At 41.5% G+C, this 21,038-nt stretch overlaps 1 protein-coding gene and 1 long non-coding RNA gene across 6 annotated transcripts in view; one reads left to right on the plus strand and one right to left on the minus strand.

Annotated features, from left to right (window-relative positions):
• RASA3 (RAS p21 protein activator 3) overlaps positions 1–21,038 on the minus strand; it is a 134,423-nt gene that overhangs the window by 32,361 nt on the left and 81,024 nt on the right. For all 4 annotated transcript variants that reach the window (XM_049834083.1, XM_049834086.1, XM_049834085.1 and 1 more), the window contains exon 6: positions 1,903–1,983. In XM_049834083.1, coding sequence (XP_049690040.1) covers positions 1,903–1,983 — 81 coding nt within the window. The remainder of the gene's footprint in view (positions 1–1,902; positions 1,984–21,038) is intronic.
• Positions 518–20,003, plus strand: LOC126052862 (uncharacterized). Of its 2 annotated transcripts, none has more exons than XR_007510167.1 (3): positions 518–1,120; positions 2,517–2,614; positions 2,699–20,003. It is a non-coding gene; the product is annotated as an uncharacterized LOC126052862 (long non-coding RNA). The 2 variants fall into 2 exon arrangements; XR_007510166.1 differs by having other exon boundaries at positions 2,724–20,003.

Here is a 21,038-nt window from a genome sequence, read left to right on the forward strand (position 1 = left end):
TTGATTTGTTCTCGTTACCTACAAGTGAAAAGCTCTGTGTTGTCCTGTGTCACCAATCTTGCCCTACAGCTCTGCAGGCATGGATAAAACAGACACAGATGGAGAGGCACATCAGCCATGTGTAAAACTGACCTACTAATCATTTCATCCCAGAAGCTATCCCTCATTTCTCACGCAGCAAAGCTGCTTAGATAGCTTGTAACTGCTTATATGAGCCAGACAACTCTATCTATTCTTTTACAGAGGTCAAGTTAAGCTGGGTCTCATTCCTAGTGCTGCTACAGGCTTCCTCTGTGACTTGAATGGGCCAGTCCACTAGTATACAATGTTTTCCCATCTGTAATACAGGCATAGAAACAGTTTTGCTCAGGAAGTCTGATGGCTCTGTAAGCACAAATCACGCAATAAGCAGCAGCACATTTGTTGAAATTTTTACGCTTGGCATTGCATAAATGCAGCAGAATAAAGTAGCTTTCCTACTCTAAAAGGAGATGCCTTGAAAATCCGGAGAGGAGAATGATGCACAGATTAAGAATATCCCACTATTCCTAGGAGGAGCTGAGAGATAAGAGAGACTAATCGTCTCCAGGACATAAGGCAGATTGCCTATCCCATCTCATCAGGCACACTTGCCAGTCAACCTCTTTACCGATAAGCCCATCTGGGAGGGGACTGGGAAGCAGGATGTAGAACAGGAGGCGATTAAGGCAAGCACAATTATTGGGCAATTACAAAGCAGTGGATGGGAATAAGCTGCATGCTGCTTGCTGGAGATAGGAGGCAATACTTCTCCCCCCACCAAAAAACAGACAGGAATAGGATGAGGCTGTGCTCCTTATTCTGAAGGGAAACACATTTTCAGTTTTTATACGTTATCTGGACTGGGGAGCGGAGGGAAGCAAACAAAGTTAAGTTTGGACATCCAAAGATACAAGGGTTAGTCAAAAAATCTCCTTACAGTTTAAGTAATAGCCACCCAGTACCATCTGAAACAAGTTACGGGCTTCAAATATCTAAGCATACAACTCAAATACACAGCTGATTAATGGAGATAAGGCATAACACACCGAGACAAGGATGAAGAATACAGACCAGTCTCAAAGACTCTTCTGCATGCAAGGTAAGTATTTGCCAAGAATGCATCTTATTTATAGTATTTTCAATAAATTGTTATAAAACATTATGAATAACCCGTGCTACCAAATCTGAGTCTTTGAGGTCATAGCAGAACTGTTTTGTTTCTACCATGGCGCAGACCTAAAAGATGACTCTAGGTAAGCAGAAACAAAACAGTGACATCCAACAGCACAGGAAATTTTTGTAACAGGAAAACTGAATCCAAATTTAGACTGAAGAGTATTATGCAGAATCTCGTTACCAAAAACCTCATTCCAAATTTTATCCATGCTATTATACCCAATATATTGAATTATAGGACTGAGCCACCAAGGGCTTTTGACATACACATCAATTTGCCACACCTTTAAAGTGAAAAGACTCTAAATATTCACATACAGACGTGCATACTCTGCAAGTTGTTGATATATTCAGCTTTCTCTTCTGCCCCTGCCCAAAATTAGGCAATAAATTTGCTCAAAAACTGGCCTCCAACTGTGAGGTAAGAAGATGCACAAATTAAGCCTAGCCACAAATTACATACTCCAGGAAATTCAAATTATTCAGGGATTATTCAGACCTTTACATACATCAAAAGTGAAACAAGCCTCAAATTACTTACTCTAGTATAATTCAGTAGTTCATACATGCACACACCAACACTTAACATATTCTAGTGGAGTCTAAATACTCCCATCTGTCCATCCGAGAATGCAGATTTATAATAGACAAAGGAAACAGAAACCATCCCTATAAAATGGAAGCTCTTCTATGTGCAATACTTGCCTGGAGGGTCCTGCTAAGGTAACGGTGGCGTAGGGATCACATTGCCCGTTGACAATGGGCAGCCCTTGACACTCTAAAACTCTAGAAAAGAAGAAAATGCAGACAAACAAATCAATGAAATGGGAGGAGACTGGAGTGAAAATAAAAGCAATACATTTTCATTCTGTTCCCTTTTCACTATACTTTACACTAGGGAACTGAAGTGTCACTCAGACCAAGCCTTTAATTTATACCTAAACTTGAAAACACATTTTGGCCTTAAATACTAACTTTAACAGGGTCAAAAATACTGTTAAATTAGAGCGAAACCTTAACTCAAAGGATTCTTATTATGCAAGTACAACAACTTAAGTTTCATGAAATAAGAGTCTGCTGACAAGATGGGAGCTGTCAGCACTTCAAAATTCTGTGACAATTTATTCACAAAAAAATAACCAGAATTTACTTCTGTAACAAAAGATTAAAAAACCCACACAGACAGATCCCAGCAGTAGTCAAGCAATTTCTCAGAGCTTTTGACAAAATTTGGCATGGGCTTATTTGTAAAGGTGAGTTAACTACAGACCAGGAGACAGTATGACACAGACGTCTTTCTCCATTAAACTTTTAAATAGCAAAACTGAAGAAACACAGCCAGCAGTTCTACACCGAAGAAGTCAAGGAGACACTGGAGGGACAAAATGGAACAAATTGGGTTTTGCTGCAAGCCATGGTGAGAAATCTGCACTTCCGCACTCTCCTTTCAACACCTCTTTGGAAAAAAAAAGAAAAAACCCAACATAACCCCCAAAACCAGTGAAAAATGTTTCATGTTTCACAAGGTAAAAACGTACTGAGGAATGCAGCATCAACTGGAAACAAAGGCAGACAAGCCAGTTGCCAGGACTCTCCCTCCTGAAACAAGTTCTGCTTCCAACAGGTAAGCCTGTTGGGCTGATGTATTCACACAATTATAACTGGAAAAATTTGGTGGAGACAGACTCTGAAGCTCTTTGGGCAGGTGAGTAGTACTATACTTGCAGTGTGAAGTATCTTGCACACTTCTGGGTGCTATAAAATCAGCAAGTAAAGCAATATCCATTTTACTGCTTTCAGTAACAGCAACTTTGATAAAAAAAAAATATTTTAAAAATCAATAGAGAAAAACTCAGTAACAGATAGTGCTCCACTAATTTTATCCACAAAGCAAGTTATATGGTAACATACGATGTGAACTTCAGATATAGTTTAAATACAGGCCTATCACTTACTCTGCATAAAGGGAGGAAAAAATTTAAATATTTTGCACCAGTATAGGAATCATTTTTGTGCCAGAGGAGGTACAACCTAGGTAGGTTCCCACACTCCTAGAAGTACACGAAGACTGAAGATCACACTAAGGGGACACACAGAGGCAGCTGAAGTGCTGTGTTACATTCATAGCTGGATTCTCACACCTATGATCCTGCAGAATAAAGGCCAAGTAATTGGCTTAATACAGACAGCCCCCAATAATGCACTCACTCGCAAGCTTCTCATTTGCATAGCCCCTATACACATGCAAAAGCATTTAGTTATTAACCTAGATGACTCCTCATTGCTGATTCACTAACACTAGTGCCAAAGAGAATTATGTTCCACATTCTGGATACTCAAGTGAAATCATAGATCAAAACCATAGAGAAAGTCAGGAAAAACTTGGATTGCATAGGCACTGTGCTGCTTTTATTTCTGGACTTCTATTGTTTCACTACAAGTCTACCTTCCACACAGTCAGAATTTAGAAGCCTCCCAGATGGCTAGTTTAGCAGGTATCCAATATTGCAGAGCGCTCCCATGCAAACAGCAACATTCAAGCCACAAATTCTATCCCAGCACCAGCTGGAAACGCAAGGCGCAAGCCCCAGTAACCCCTAATGTCAAGCAACACACAATGTATGTGATTTGGTTGTCTAAACACATGCATGTAGTGCCATTTGAGATGACTGAACAGTTTCTTCCCTAGTCCCTTGCCGCTGCTCCAGAAAGGCAGGAGATACCCACAGAACATGTATATTTGACAGCTCCACGCCTCTCAGAGGCTTCATAAACAGACTAAAGGCCTGTTTCCAAGCAAGGCCTACTCCAAATTCACGCAGCTTACCTTACAGAAAAGGTGTAGAATAGGCTTTTTTGCACATGTATTACTACGAGTATTCAAAACTGAAAGGAAAATGCTACTTACTAACTTTAAAAAGGGCAGATGTGACCAGAAAGAACACTTTCAGGGAACTTTACATTGTAGCCTTCTGGCAGAGTGGCTAGAAGTGCAGGAGGAAAAACGCCTAAGTACCAGCAGAAAGCCTTTATGAAGAGGCAGGTCCAGCTTGATTTTCTTAGGAGTAAATGACAGACCACTTCCCTTCTAGTGGTCTTCACACGAATATGCCTACGTTCACAGCAGAAACACTTTGCCAGTGAGCTACAGCATGACTGCTGGTAATTCTTCTAGGATAGCAGATGTGGCTTCAACACACTCCTGTTTGAACAGAGCAATTGAACACCAAGTGTCAGTGTCAAACCCCTCACCCCCTTCCGCTGCTTCCTTAAGGCAGCCCGTAAGTTCTTGAAAAATGAAATAGTAACTCAATGGCTTTATAGCACTTAGCCTATTTTCTGCTGTTGATGAATGGCTTCCAAGCCACCTCTCATCCACACAGCAAGAACTATGTGATATTAAACACAGAGAAAGCATGTTCAGAGAGAGTACAATTCCTGTTTTAATAAAAGCACTCCTTTCAAGAATATGCAGACAACAGAAAGTGATCCCAGACAGCATGATCTACACTTAAGGACATGCAGAGGTTATAAATCACTACGCAATAACATCACAGATGAATTTGAATGATGGAAAGTGTGAAGTTATCCACACACAAAACTCTAACTATACACATATACAATGATAGGATCTATTCTAATATTGCCACACAGAAGAATTTTTTACAGGTTTTGTGGATAGCCCTCTATCATCATCGCATCAACTGTCAGCAACAGTTAAAAAGACAAACAGTCTCACTAGCTGGTCAGAGAGAACACAACAACATATATCATTGGGCACTTGCATCTTGAATTATGCGTGCTCTACAAAACATACGGAGAAGAACAGGACGACTTCTAATCGCTTGTGGGTCTCCCAGGTTTGTATTCTCCAGCTCCAAAACGAGAAGTTATCCATTCACGAACAGCTTACAAAATCATGAATGGCGCAAAGACCATTTCCTCACAAAATAAGAATTAAGGGGTACATAATGAAATTACCAGACAGCAGGTTTAAAGTAAACAAAAGGAAGTACTAATTCCACACAAAGTGTAATGACATTGCAAAACTTACTGCCATGGGATGTTGTGGAGGCCAAAAGAATACATGGATTCAAACCAGGACTCCATGAACTCATGAAGTGTAGGTCTGTAGGCAGCTAGTAAAGCTTAATGGTCCAGAAGCCTCCTCCAGTGGAGAAAAGCCCAAATTGCTGATTGAGAAGGGTGTAACACTGGAGCAATCATACCATATTTGAAGTATCACTCACCAGCAAATATCAGAAACAGTACTAGCCTAGACTAGAGAGGTATTTAACACAGTAGGGTAGTTTTTACATTCTCAGGGGAAAAAAAAAAAAAAACCCACCAAAAAACAACAAACAAAACAAAAAAAACCCCAAATACACAGGTGTTCTCATACAGTTAAGATGACCTAAGAGTAAGACATTTCTTTGTGTGCAGTTGAAATCAGAAAAGCAAAAACAACCTTGAATGAAACAAAACGTGGGAAAACAGGAAACAGACACCAACATAAACTGTATCCCAAGCCTTTCAGGTAATTTAAAAGCGGTTATTGTTTAAGGATGTTGGAGAAAGCAGGCAAAAGACTGAAGACTTAGGATTTTGAGGAAGGAAGGCTTTGTCTGGAGAGAGACTCATTCTGGTTCTTATATTTTACTAAGCATTGTAGGGAATAAAATTCAACAAGGCACATGTCTGATCAACTCATGTTAGTATACCCTCATTAGCTGCAGGAAACTGTAATCCTAGAGCTGCTTTCGCTACGGCCACTTTCTTCAGGCATGGGAAAATGCTGCTGGGTAAATTAACACTCCTCCTCTCTCAACCTGGTACCAAAATACTGGCTTTAATTGGCAAGCAGGAAAAGAGCTAGAACAAAATGACAGCTACTCAGAGACATGATAAAATGGAGCCTCAATTCTGCCACATGGGTATCACATTATTATGACTGACAGTTCATATCTGGATTAGATGAAAAAACCATACAAAAAGAAATGTATAATAAAGGCATAATCTCTAGCAGGGGGGGGACACACTGGGAAGCAGTGAATAAAGCCAGTAAAAATGAAATGCCTTCACTCTAATCATCTGCAGAATTATTTCAACATACATGTACTCAGATAATGAAAAAAAGCCTAGGCAATCAAGATTATTCAAGAATTACAAGTCAACTCATCAGGCCCCAGAAGAAAAATGTCTGGTGGCTGCTAGAATCTTTTCTGCCCAACTGGTAGTTTCTGATCATTAGCTGTCTCGAGCCCAGCTGGGGCAGGGTGAGCCATCCCTCGCAGCTCGCCGGGCTGGGCTGGGCTAAGGTTAGTGCTGGGTCATATAGGAAAACTCTAAATGCAGCTGCCTCACTATATTTTGCTTGTGGTTTATAAAATTAACAGGTTTCAAGGAACAAGACATTTCAGTTTTCAATGTGGTTCATGACCAAACCTTCATAAGAGTAAATAAGCTATGGAAAATTCCCAGAGGGGAAAAGAAAACCTCAAACCCAAACACACCACGAGCATGCCCTCTTGCCTTTAAAGTACATGAGTACAGAAGTTGAGAGGGAGGCAGGAGGAGAAGGTTTTGAAAAAAGAAAAGATTTTTCAACAAGGACTAAGCAGCTCGCCTCTGACAGCACAGGCATTCCCTCTGTTTCTGGGCTGCCAACCAAGAGCTGTGGGCTGTAGTCACAGCCAGCTCCTACACAGTCACACTCAAGACCAGGTTTAACGCAGGCGAGCAACATCAGGGTGATGTAAGCCTGTGGGCATTCCACACCCCTTCCTTGGAATCACAAAAATCATTTAAAAATTATAGGCTTTCTGATCAGTTCAGGATGCACGTGTGTCATCGGCATCCTTGTGTGCCAGAATGGATGATCAATGCAAAAACGGACACAAAGAAACCAGAAGGGACGTAGCTGTTCTTAAAACATGTATCCCTATTTACTGTTCTTCCAGACTGAATCACTTCCAGTGTAGCTAGTCAGGCTCAGTTTTTCCCACAGTTTCAACCTAGGGGAGGGAACAGCACACTGTTGCCATTCTCTCTTCTCAAATCAGACTGCTTTGTCACTGTGATTCCTCAACAGAAAACACATCTTTTTTCCTACACAATCTTGCTTTCTATCACTGTACATAATCCATGTATTTTAATTGCTTTCATGTACATACTGGGTTCCTGGGATCGATATTAATGCTTGGCAACTTTACTGATGTGTCTTATTAATATTCTATTTCCAGCCTCCACTCATTCCAGCCCTCTCCCATTTCTTTACCTTGAGGCTTTGTCCCATCTCATATACGTACTTTTTGGCCGCACGCAGGTTCTTCTCTGCGTCATTTCAAGGACAAGAGACTTCCTCCTCCTTGCTGACTCCAGTGATCTAATTACCTGAACACTCAGTACTTTGTGTGGTAAGCCTAACCAGACAGAGAAGTACCAACTTAAAAGCAAACTTTGTGGCAAATTTGTCAGAACTGTCATCAAAACAATGCATCTTTGGCTTATGCTAAGTATTTGTTTGATAAGGTACATTCGCCAGTGCTGGGTATGTGACTTACTTTCTTGAATCTCTCTGGATCTCCCCTTTTTTTTTTCCTTTTTTTTTTTCCTACTGATTATAGGGTCATCTTGTAACATGTGTACAATCCTGAGTACCTTGTCTTCCGGGGTAACAGAGCACCTCTGAATAGTCTCCCTTTGTGAATGGACTTCTCAGGGCACATAAAATAGGCTATTAATCTTTAACTTCATAATAGAGTAATCCAGCCTTTTCATCTAGTCTGACAGTAAAGAAGTGGCATTTCTCCTTTCCTTGCTGCATTCAGTTCATTCTTGAATGTCCTTTTCTTTCAGTGCAGCCTTGCATCACAATCTGAGCTCCTTACTCACTCCCAGTGGTTTAAGAGGAACTCCGAGGTAACACTGCATGACAGACTTCCACATGTACCTTAGCCAACTTCACATCTGTGCTGGAACGTGGCAGCTGCTCTCAGAGCAGTGAGCTGACTTCTGTCTGCCACTTCAAGCAGGGACTGTTCCCAGGCCTCCTCCTTATTCCCTTGGTCCGAGTGTGACCGGGACCTTGCTAAACCAGTCATCTTCACATGTTTTAGAGGGGCTTTGCCTGGATGTATCTGTATCCACCACTACTAAGCACAAAGGCACTACATCTAGCTCAGAAATTCCCTGAATCATAAGTTTCTGGAGGCCAGGAGAGCGTATCACCATATGACTGTTCTCATAATTCTCCGTCTCCTACGGGACACACTCAGAGACAGCGTCCTGGCTTTTGGTCTGACCAGATGTTACGTCTGAACTGCTGTTAGTGCACCTTCAGACAAACCTTGCACTCCCTCTTCACTTCCAAAGTAACCTACCAGATCTTCATTTGGGGTTTAACACAAACACATAACCCTTTTTTGCCAAGAGGCCGAGTGGCCTGTTTCTTCTGGAATAAGGCAAAAATTTTCACCATTTCCTCCACTCCAGTTTTAAATTACACTCTGCCTCCATCTGCTGCTTTTGGCTGGGATAGAGTTAATCTTCTTCAGAGTAGCTAATATGGGGCTATGTTTTGGATTTGTGCTGAAAACTTCGTTGATAACACAGGGATGTTTTCAATATTGCTGAGCAGTGCTTACACAGACCCAAGGCCTTTTCTGCTTCTCCCCCCACCCCACCAGCGAGCAGGCTGGGGGGGCACAAGAAGTTGGGGAGGAAACAGTCAGGACAGCTGACCCCAACTGACCCAAGGGGTATTCCAGACCATAGGACGTCACGTTCAGCATATAAAGCTGGGGGAAGAAGGAAAGGGTAGACATTCAGAATTAAAGCGTTTGTCTTCCCAAGTCACAGTTAGGCACGCTGGAGCCCTGCTTTCCTGGAGATGGCTGGACACCTGCCTGCTGATGGAAAGTAGCGAATGAATTCCTTGTTTTGCTTTGCTTGCACGCATGTCTTCTGCTTTTCCTGTTAAACTGTCTTTATCTCAGACCACGAATTTTCTCACTTTTACCCTCCTGATTCTCTCCTCCATCCCACTGTGAGGGAGGTGAGCCAGCAGCTGGGTGGTGCTTAGCTGCTGGCTGGGGTTAAACCACAACACTCCATCATCAAAAATACTAAGATAATCATGTCCCAAACTCCTCAAAATTTCTTTATCAATCCATACTCTGACTCTGCCTTGCCCCTGTCCACAGGGAATATTGAGGCTAGCAATACTGCATCCATGTATTGAGTCAAGCCCTTCTCCTCTGGATGAACACTTGAAGCCAAAGGATCATGCCTACTCCCAGGGGTTTTTTTTTTGTGAACAAACATGTTCTGGCTTACAAACAAGAAAGCCCTTGCTATCCCCTTAACCTCCGAGAGGATTAATGGTTAACTAGAGCTACTTTTCCCCCCTTCACATGACAATTCACTCTGCCACAAAGATCTGTGGCCCTAAATGAAATCCTGCCCCATTCAAACAAATGGCACAACTAACTGGGACCAGCATTTCACTCAGTGCATATTCCCTTAAAATAAAAGCTGTACAGTATTTGATGCATTGGGTCTGAAACATTTATATACAAGGTACATTACACACTCAAAACCACCCCCATTTCAGCTTCTGAAATCTGGATAGAGCTTATACGGATCAGAGGAACAGGTTGTGCAGGCAACTGTTTTGATTTTTCTCTAAAATACTCCCCAAAGCCACCACACCAAAAGCACAACAGAAACCTTGAAACTCTAAGATTACAGCTGCAACCCCACATAAGTACTGCCTCTTCTTCTCCATTCCCAGTTACGTCCAGTATAGTTGCAATCCATCAAAACATTTAAGCACATTCTTAAACTCATGTTATTCTGAACATAGGTTCCTCCCTGAGCTGACCTCCAGGAGTTTTTGCAGCCTCATGCAGCACCCAGATTAGCTTTTAGTCTTAACTAGAAAGCTCTGCATGCACAACACTTGTGTCACACACAATTCTTGTTAACACAAGGCTGTTAATGGTGATTTCCTTCAGACAGAGCGGAGGAAGAGGAATTGACTGTTAATGTTTGGGTTCAAACAACAATTTCTTTCCCAGCTATTTACTAAAGATATTTAATAGCAAATCAGGAACAAATATTCATACAAAGCTAATCAATAATATACAGAAAGCAAATGAAAGCTAATGAGCACAACCCCTGCTTCCACAATCTAAACCAAATAATATTAGAGATACTACAGTAAAACTACAGACAACGCAAAAAACTGGTTCATTAAATGCAAGGAAGAAGTAATGTTAATACATATGCATCCCTAAAACCACCATCACTTCAAATAAACTGCAAAATTTTCTCATGTGAGTAGACATCTAAACATTTCTTAATAGTTTAAAAATCACACAGGCTTTTTTCTGCTATTAATATGGGAGCTATCCTCCATGCTACAGTTCAAAACATCCAATTTGCTTCCCAGCGTCAGCTCTAGAAGGACTTTTAAAACCACGCATTTACAGAGTACCATCTGTACTCTCTACTAAATAAAGAGAACAGGCTAAAAAGTGGGTGTCAGCCATCCTGTTCTCACAGGACAAGGAGTTAATCCATTAGCAGTTAAGCCAGTTTGAGTCATTACAGAAGAGTTGCAAGCTTCCTAAAAGCTACTGCAGAAAAGTTTTTAGTTAATATAAAAAATGGTTAAATTATCTGCTGTGACAGTGCCCTGAGGCCTTAAACAAAGACACAAGCTTGCTGAAATGTTTAACTGCACTGATTTAGTGACTATTACTGGCACTGCCATCATCATTTCCTCCTGCCTTGGTCTTAGACTTGCAACCCCAGTTATTAACAGGGGGTGATAGGTGAAGGACAGGAGAGTAAAGAAAGAGAAAGGGTAAGTAAGGAGTTATTCCTAGCACACTTTGATTTTCAGAGGAGACAGAAAACCGAAATACAAGTTGCAGCAAAGCAAGAAGTATGTCAAAATTATAAGGGAACAGCAACACAAAAGAATAGGTACAATCAGGAAAGGATCAATCTGCTTCGTGACAGTACTATATTGGTTCTTGTAGGGAAAGTGAGGAAATTTTAATTTGATTTAGTATGGCAGGAAGACAAGGAATGGGTCAACGTATCAAGGCAGTTGCAGAAGCATTTGTGTTAAAGCAGCGTGGCAAGGAATGCAAGAGGAGTGAAGCACAGAACAACAATTACAACATGCAGCAAAACGATTAGAGCCTAGACAACAGCTTTAGCTGAGCTGACTGTGGCCTATGGCAATATTAAATGGAAACAATGAGATACTGTCTGTACAGGCAGATAAGGAAAGAAAGAAGACCAAAGACCAAAAGGCAGCATGGGAGTCAGACACAGAAAGGCTGTTATAGCTACATAATGAAGCCAGCCAGTGACACAAAAATCTCCCATGTTGTTTTTCTTTGCTTGGAAACATAGGTCGGTCTCGAGAAGACGCACAGTGTGTTATATGGGATATACAGGGTTTATGGAAAGCAAACTGCAATGATCTCCGACTTGAGGACTGGCCAAGTTTAACCTGCTCCCAGGAAGGAGCTGCCAGCACACAGCACAATCCCTCCGTTCAGGCAGCACCTGCGTGTCACCGTGTACATGCATGAGCACATAAGCAAACAAAATAAACTGCATGAGCATGTCCCTACTTCTCCCCTCTGCCAGCCAGCGGGGACCTCATATACATCTACAAAAAGGGCAAAAGTTACCAAGAAATCACCCCCCAGAAAGGCTTTTGAGCCTACTGGCAAGGATCTGATTACAAAGTAAGTAAAAATATAAGAGAGCAAGAGACTAAAACTAGAAGCTTTAAAGACCGTGTGACTGAGAGAAGGAAATAAGGCACCCCGGGGGGTGGGGGCAAGAGGGTGTTCAACTGTAAGAAACAAAACAGCAAAAAAGCAGCAGCATGTCCTTAACTTACCCAGGGGATTCCCACCTAGCTGGTGAGTAAGGATTTCCTCCAAACTGCTGAGTATAGCCAAGCGAAACTATTATCCCCAGTTAGCCACAGACAGTAATATTTTAAATAAAAATTCAGACATGCTGGTAAGTGACCTGAACAGATAGAAATCTGTAACAACTGGAAAGCATGAAGTACAGCAGATTGGAGGAAAGCAGCTAAATCTCATGCCACAACACACTTGAACCACGGGGCACAATAACCCTGACCTCTTGGGCAAAAGGAATGCATCAGCTGAGAGTCTGGATCAAATCTCAACAAGTTTTGGGTGGCGGGAGTGCACGCAGGAAGGGAAGACAAGGGAATGAGATGGTTTAAAAAAAGCCATGGCGCCAACAGAATAAAAATCCAGCCAACTTCTTCTCATCCCTACCCAGTCCAAGTATAATGATTTCTCTACTAAATAAATCCTTGAAGACTCTTTCCCATACATTCTCACATTATATATTTAATTAGATGTGTTATGTAGCAAATACAGCTTTCTAAATAAAAAAAAAAAGCCCTCACAGTTTAAAAAGAAAAGATGTAATTATTTGTGGACCTAGAAAACAATCAAAGATGCCTTCAAACACTACACAGAGGCTACAACCTTCTGTATTGGGCATGCCTTGGCACACCTGAGGTAGGTGGAACTTTTAATGCTTTAAAAACGCAACTTGAAACAACTCAGAACAACTTCTGATTACATTTATGTGAATAATCAGATGATCTGGGATCTCAATTAACAGTACTTATTATTAAAGGGCAGCGATCTTTCCTACCCATGCAATACTTTCATTAAGGAATTCAAATGAAGCTGATTGATCACTACTACTGAAACCTGATGACAGTTAAGTTGCCAACTGAGTCCCAAAGTAATGCTGATGCATTGAATTCATTTTCATAAGAGAACTGGGCTAAGGTTATACAAATTGTGTCATAGTTAACAAGAAAATGCTCTCCAATTAGAATTCAAGAAATAATATTAATAACTTGATGATGTGTAGATTTACATAACTAAAAAGATGTTAACATATCTCGCTGTTATTACAGACAATGCAATAATCAAGCAGGGGAGGTAAAAAAATTATAAGTACCACCACACAGTAACAGGTATTTAACAGTAAAAATCAAGGCATTATATCCTCAAAAACTATGTGTTATTAAAAAGTGAAGTACAGAAGTGTTCAATCCAAATCAGCATTCAGATACACCAAGTTTATGAAAGGCAAGAAGCAGAACTGCGGAGTCTTTAGTTATCCAAACAGCAACATGATCAGGCTTGTTAGAATTTCACGTACCTAACTTTTTTTACACTAAGGCAGATAGAGCTCTTCATTCCAAGAAGCACAAACATCACAGGCATTAAAAAAGCACATTTTGTAATACTCCTTCCCATGAAATTAACTGAAAAATCCTCCTTAATGTCTCTGACTTGGCAAGAGGAGAGATCAAATAAGATTCATGAACCATTCATTTGAAAAACAGCTGTCACAGGATAGTGACTTGCCTACTTTGAATCGTTCCTCTGGTCCTATAAGGCCACTTGATTATGCTAAAATCACTGAAGTGGGTACTGAAACATCTCACATGGAAGACAATACACGTGCAGCTTTTCAAAGCTATTCAGAGCTGGTGTTACCCTTCCATTGATCAACTGCTGTCCTTTCTACTTAGCAGTACTGGCTATACTGTTATGACTGTTGGTGCACTTAGCTCCTGCTACAGCCTCACCCTTACACGCTTCAGGAAAGAAAGGGACCATCTCGCCTGGAGACATGCTATAGTGTTCTCTGTCTAGAGGATCACACTGTGAATATAATAGAGAAATTGCAGGAAGGATGTTTTGGGGCCATTCTGTGGCAACACCAAAGAAAGCTGGTCCCACAGACAAAACCTTCCGTTAGCACTGAAACCTTCTTAACGAAGCATCATCCTCCGCAACACCACAACTGTAAAGCACCAGACTCCAAAGACTCTCTACAATTTTTAAGACATTAGGAAAATACCCACCTGGAATGATCCTGCCTGATGCTTTCTCATCTAAAAACATATCAACATACTGTCTTACAGGTAGCGTTTCAGGAAAAAAACGCACCGAACAGTAAATGATTTAGACTTTTCTGAGTGATGGCCTACTACTGAGTCACCACAGACCAATACCCAGAAGGTGCTTGGAGAAGGCGGCACAGACTTTTAATGGAATACAAAATACCTCAACCAGCTGGATGGGATAAAACACCAGATGAGATTTCCTGCACAACGAGAGCACATCACAATGGTAAACCTGGTACCCTACCAGGAGCAAAGCATTAACACATATTGTGAATGGTTTCCGCTGGCACACCGTCCCATTTTACTTTCTACCCTGAAAGGTCATGTCCTAGGTTCAGCTAAAACCTGTGATATCCCAGCCAAAGAAGGCTCTGCTTCACCAAGGGGTGGTTATACTGTTGTTTGTACAGCACTAAGATCACTGGTGATGGGAAAAAAAAAAAAAAAAAAAAAAGGCAAAGTAAGTGCTCTTTTTTAAAAGTTTTTAGTGTCTTGTCACTTTAGATCTTCTTAGGGAAAAACAAGATGCAAATTAAGGGCATGGTCAGGTAGGCATTCTGGTATAACCAGCTCTAATTAGTAGCCCACATCAGCTTTATAATTCCTATAATTCCAGTTACAGCACAAATAGTTCATACTTGCATTAAGTTTCTCCTCATATTTTTGGACCAAAAGGGATAATTGGGATCACATAGTCTGGCCTCTTAAGACAGTGATGAAAGCTCTCACCTAGTCAAGCTGCGCAATTGAATCCGCGATGTCTACTGTATCTCCAGAACACCTTCTTGAAAGACACTGAGGCATAACTCAAAGGACTCACAATGATTAAAATATCCTTACAAAGTTCTGCAGGTAACTGTTCACTGATTAATGATCATGACTACAGAAAAAAAAAAAAAGAAAAAAAGTGTTTTACTACTTGTTTCCCCACTAGATTAGCCTTTAGTTTCCAACCATTGGGTACCACTGCAGTAAGAATAAGTAACCATGCAATCAGGACTCTCCTCTGAATATCGTGCATACTGTGGTTTCATCACTTTGATTTATGCAAGAAAAATTTCAAACACGCTCACTTTGAGACACATTTATCAAGTCTTCAATTCTTCCTGTAGCTCTTCTACGAACCCTTCTGAGTTTAACAACATCCTTTTTAGCCTGGTCTCCTAAAGATACAGGCTTATGAGAAAATCCTTTCTGCCTACATTTGGCAATCAATTTGCCACTGATGATTATTTTGAAGGAGTTGGCGATTTCCACGAAATTTGAAAAAGTGGTAGAGATCTCAAAAGATACTCCAGTTCTGCAACTTCTGTTAAACCCAATGGCTGTGTAGAAAAGAGAGCACCACTGGATGTCCCCAGGGAGGAAAGGGCTGCACATGGCAGCTCGGCAAATCTCTGCAGCCGTTGACTCAACAGTACATAAATAGCAAGAGTCGGCCATCGCACCGTGCCACCTCTTACCAACACGACGTTTAGGCTAGCAGGGCAGGGAAGTGGACAATACGGCAGTGGCTGTCAAACAACTAAAAGGGTAACACCATGTGCATCCAGTACATCTGCAGCTGTATAGAGTCTGGCTGAATTCTTGCTTCTGTTTGAAGCTTGTATGAAATTACAAAACCATCAGCTTGGAAACAAGTCAACTGTAAAAGGAGTTAAAATTAATTGCAGACTCTACTGCCTCCAAAAGCATGGCCTCCTTGCCAATTTCTTTGCTTGTTATAATGGTATCTTGCATTTTCTTGCAAAATATTTCCCTTTTTTCTTTATATTTGAGAGAACAAAATGATTAAAGGAAGAGCCTCGTACAGTGGGAAGTAAAAGAGTGGGACAGTGAAAGTGACTGATCTCAAAGTGGTATTAAATTACAAACGTATGTTAAAAGACTTTTAATCTTTCCCACTCACGAGTGCTTTGTATGTTACGAAGACATAATTAGCAACACAGATGAAATATTTCACAATCGGCTCTTCTTGAAAATGCCAGAAAATGGCATCCAAGGTCTACTGTAGACACCAGGTGATTCTAACACTGTGGACTCTGGAAAGAACTTGGTTGTAGTATATAAGCAGTTGCGCCCCTGGTACAATAACGTACCCAGAAACGTGAACGTGATTTCTAGCTCATCCAGATGCAGTAGGGAATGAGATACTTTCTCATTATTGCCACATACACTGTCAGACTTCTTGCAATAACTTCCTCCCAACAAACAGTTCTGTGAACAATAGTTAATGAAGGGTGTGTCCTACGCATTGTGTACCATGTCTTTACTGTCCTTATACTTGCAAAAACCCCTAACTTCAACACCTGCGGCCCTGCGACTTCCCCTTTACCATCCAGCTTCCCCCGTTCCTATCATACCTTGACGCCCCCAGTTCCCTGTTCTGCTACCTAAATATCACTTTGGCAAGTGGTGCTCTTAGAGCAACAGATGAAAAAACTTGCGGAGGGAAGTGTGATTTGTAAGTTGTGTCCTATCACATTGCTCCTTTAGAAGCTTCACCACCATTGGTTTGGGATGGTGCCTGCCACAGAAGCTGCAGGAATTCCAACAGTCTTTCAGAATGAAACGGCATATAAATTTACCTTTGTATTATACTAAATACCACGTACTTCAAAGAGCCTTTTGATATAGGTCATGTTGCAAGACAGGTAACTAATTTTTTCTAGGGCCCTACCTCAAAACATAATTGAACTGCTCCAGCTGATCACCATTAAAGGACATGAGTGAAGTAAAAACTGCAGACATCTGGGGTACTGTCAGCACATCCAAGGTGCTAACGATTCACAATTCTCAAAATCCACGCATCTCTTATAAATATGGATACTACAGGAATGCTCTCTAATGCCCCCAAACCACCCTAACACTGTGACTTCAAGCACATTTAGAAGTCATTTATCAAAAGGATTTATGCTTGAATAATTTACCTCCATTTATAATACCAGACTGTGTTTACTCTGTGTAAAACAGGAAGTACCCTCACGTTATTTAAAGTGGCTCTTACTGTTGAAACAGACTGATCTAGAAGAGTTACAATCCAGTCTTGAATTAAACTCAGTTTTATATGTATTCCAGAGAGTCATGTGATGACAATTCAATATCAAAACGGTGAGCACTTTAAAACATGTTCTGCTGGAGGTGGACCGCTGCCAAAGGGTCTAATTTGAAGAAGTTGCTCTTGATTAGGAATACAGATAAGAAGATACTTGTGATTTGAGTAAACAAAGAATTTCATGAACAGAGGAGAAGCACTGAAGAAACACTGAATACAAAACCAAAGAAGGGTGAAACAAGCTTCATTTAGAGGGCAACACGGCAGCAGGAGGAGATAGTATTTATAGATATGGGGAGCGAGCAAATTAAATTTGATTTATGCTACAGAACAGTCAAGAGAAGTTTTGGTGGGGACGAAGAAGCTAAGGGGAGAACTACTCGGATGGCAGGCAATGTAACCTCAATCCTACCAGAGCTGGGAAGAAGGCAAAAAAATTGATGTATTATGCTAAAGCCTTGGACAGAGATACATATCCATTCCTTCTCTTCTCCTCCCTACTCCCCAAAACCCACAGTATTGCAGCACTACATGATAAAAAGACCAGAATCTATGTGATTTAATCTCTGAGCAATTTTCCCCCACCAGTTTGTTATGAAACACATACAAGATTAAAAGCACGACCAAGATGCAAACCTGCAGGAAAAGGCACAGCTCGATGCAGGGTATGCTCTGTACAGAAAGGAGATTGTGACACATTTTAATGGATGCTTGAGTTTATTGAAAATGAAGCCTTGAAACTACCTTATGCCCTCATTAGCATTCCCTACCAGCAACAAACAGAAGTCAAAATTTTTCAAAATACTGTGCAGGGATCTGATTGATGCATACATTAAACTGTCCTGCTTGTAGCCAGCAATACTTCCCCCCCAACTGATTCAGCTCCTATTTCAAGCAGGAAAATAAGCTTCATTTGTCCCTGAAGCATGTTCAAAGCTGGCTGTATATCTCTGCAATAGAGTAGAAACTTCTCTAAAGCAACACATAAACATATGTTCCCCAAACCTGGAAGCAGCAAACCCAAGAGGCAGGGTGGCTCAGGGACCCATTTTGAACGTAGGCAAAGAGCACCGAGAGCTGTAACATCACAGTAAGAGCACCCACTGCCAGCTCTGGCCTCAGGCTACTTCCAGACTCGACAGGAGCTGCAGCCTTGCACCAGGCCAACATACCCTAAAGAGCCTGAGACTGCTGCCTCACCCAGGAACAAATTAGTGTCATCAGCACACTGCCTCCATGAGGGAACATCTCCTGATTCCTGCTGACTGTTTTGCAGAACACCACCTCTACTTTGGAAAAGGAAAAGACAGTATGGCACACCACACTCAAGAGAGGAGCAAACCCTGCTCTACACCACCACCAAGTAACCAGAGTCCACCCAACACCACCACCACCTACTAAAGAAAACTGTAATACTACGAGAGATTAAAGAAATTGCATCAAACTAATGGGTCCCAGTGTTTTCTGCATTAAAATGGAATTCAGAAGAAAAATACATCACAAAACGGCACAGAGAAGCATTATCTAAAACCTTGCTGGCTACCCTTCCTGCACTCCCGCTTTCCACTCTTATCCGCATCAGAGACAGAGCCAGGACAGCTCACAAAAATTGGTCTTCAGCATCATAGATACAATATACCCACGCATTTCCAAGTTCTCTCTTTAATCCAATCATTTAGACAGTTTCTTTACCTATTCCTGGGATCTGATGAAGATAGTTATCTACAGGAAAGTAAACTAGCTCCAACAAACAAGAAAAGCAGGAAACAAGCTAAAGGAAAATTCTCAAAGATTATTAATTTTGCACAAAAGCATCTAAATATATTCCATGATTGAAGGACTAGCTGCACTCTTGCAGTTTTTCAAGGTGTCTCCAAATGTAATCACAGGTGACAACAGCAAACCTTCACCAGACAAAATGGGATTATTCTTTCCTCTTACTCTTAGATTAGGACGCAGACTGCTGATCCATAAGCAGTGGGGGGGGGGGAAAAGCAGCAAAGGACAAGCAAAACATAGAGGCTGACCCTCTAAAATTTCAAAATGGAGCATAATTTACCTCAACCTTAGAAACATCACAGTGCGTAAGAGAAATGTGAACAGTTACATAAAGTCAGACTGATTTAGGCCAATGGTTACCAACCTGCGAGCAATGTGCTGCCCAGGCCGCTTTCCAGCAAAGCTCATGGACAAGGAAATTCAAATCTATAATGTCAGCAATCAGAGGGGAAGGTCAGACGCTGCCCATTGCGCGCTCTGTGCTCTATTCACATGGCAGAGAAGGCTGGGGAACCATCACCAAGTCCCAGCACTCCCACCCCTAAGCAGAGACCTTCTGTTTCAACCACACTTGACAAATGACACCTTCCTCCTTACCTCCCTCTTCCTCTTCAGAAGGGCTTTTAAAGCTCTTAAATGCCCACAGCTCAGTCACTGTTCTCTTAATGACCCCTGAAGTGTTTATCTTAGGGATGTCATATCTACTTATTGTTTCCTTTCCTGCTTGCTCTTGCAAACAGCCCATTTAACTTTGTTCCACATGGCCAGAACACATCTTGCAGATCTCTCGAGAGTTGCACAGCATTTAAGTTGAATTCATAAATTAATGCAGAGCAGCCACATCTTCCACACCAGAGCTACAAATGCTTCATTTATCAAATAAAATTTCAGGATTGCCAATGTATTTGTAGACTCATGAAGTGCTTACAGGAAAACTGGGTTACTACATATGAAAGACAGCTATGGCTACTAAACCACGTAAGTTATTATTTAGATACATAGATTTACTGGGGGTGGGGGAAATAGAGAATAAAAGGAGCGGGGGGTGGGGGGGTGTCTCCAAAGCAGATGTTTCCAAGCTTTTTTTAAACCTAAGAGACAAGACATAAGACAACACTTGAAGGAGCAGCTGGGGACACTGAATAAATACAGACATTTAAATGTGACTAATTACATACACATGCTGGAATTCTCAAAGGAAGATCAGGGAGCAAGGCTCCCAGCTCATGCTGACTTTCAACAGGAGTTCAGTGGTCTGTTCCTTCAGGCATGCTGGAAGTCAGATGTCATCTTGCTAAATACAGAACGTTGCTTCTAAAAGTTGCCTCTGGTAGCTTAACCACAGCGAAGCCTACAGATTTCTACAAAGCTATCTGCAGGAGCCCTCCTCTTTATTAAACAAACACAAATGCATGTATCTGCTGATCCTAGCCTATGTTGCTTTGTGAGATGAAAGACGGCTGGACCAGCCCAGAGGCCTTAAAGCCTCTGGGGAACCACCTTTCTGCGCTAAACAGAATTGTGCTGCACAGAATCAACTCTACCAGTGGTGGGGAAAGGTTTACAAAAGGTCTAGAGCTCCCTTCCGAGTACTTCTGTTGTGAAGCAGGAAGGAGATCTGTATACGGGAAGTGGTAGCTCAAAAAAACGTAGGGAGAAGCACGTGCCATTGTATTTCAGATGTATTCATGGAATATGGGTACGCACATTCCATTCGTGACTTAGTTCAAACACTTCAGCCTGGTACGCCTGCAGAAAGAGCATCCTTCCCTGGTCCCTGCTACTCATTTTCCTTCCTCTGCATTACAGAAAAATAATAGTGCAGTTTCTAGGATGCACAGGATTAAGGCCTGATTCAGCTTTAGAAAAGCAAGGGGAAGAAAAATAAAAATACACCATTGCTCAAGCAGCTGCCAGGAGCTGTGTGTCAGCACAAAGGGGTGGGTATGGACATACGCAGCAGGAAGCACGGGAAAGTCTTGACCGCTTCTTTCCACGGCCTTA

Source organism: Accipiter gentilis, chromosome 31 (assembly GCF_929443795.1).
Source record: "Accipiter gentilis chromosome 31, bAccGen1.1, whole genome shotgun sequence".
Classification (NCBI taxonomy): domain Eukaryota; kingdom Metazoa; phylum Chordata; class Aves; order Accipitriformes; family Accipitridae; genus Astur; species Astur gentilis.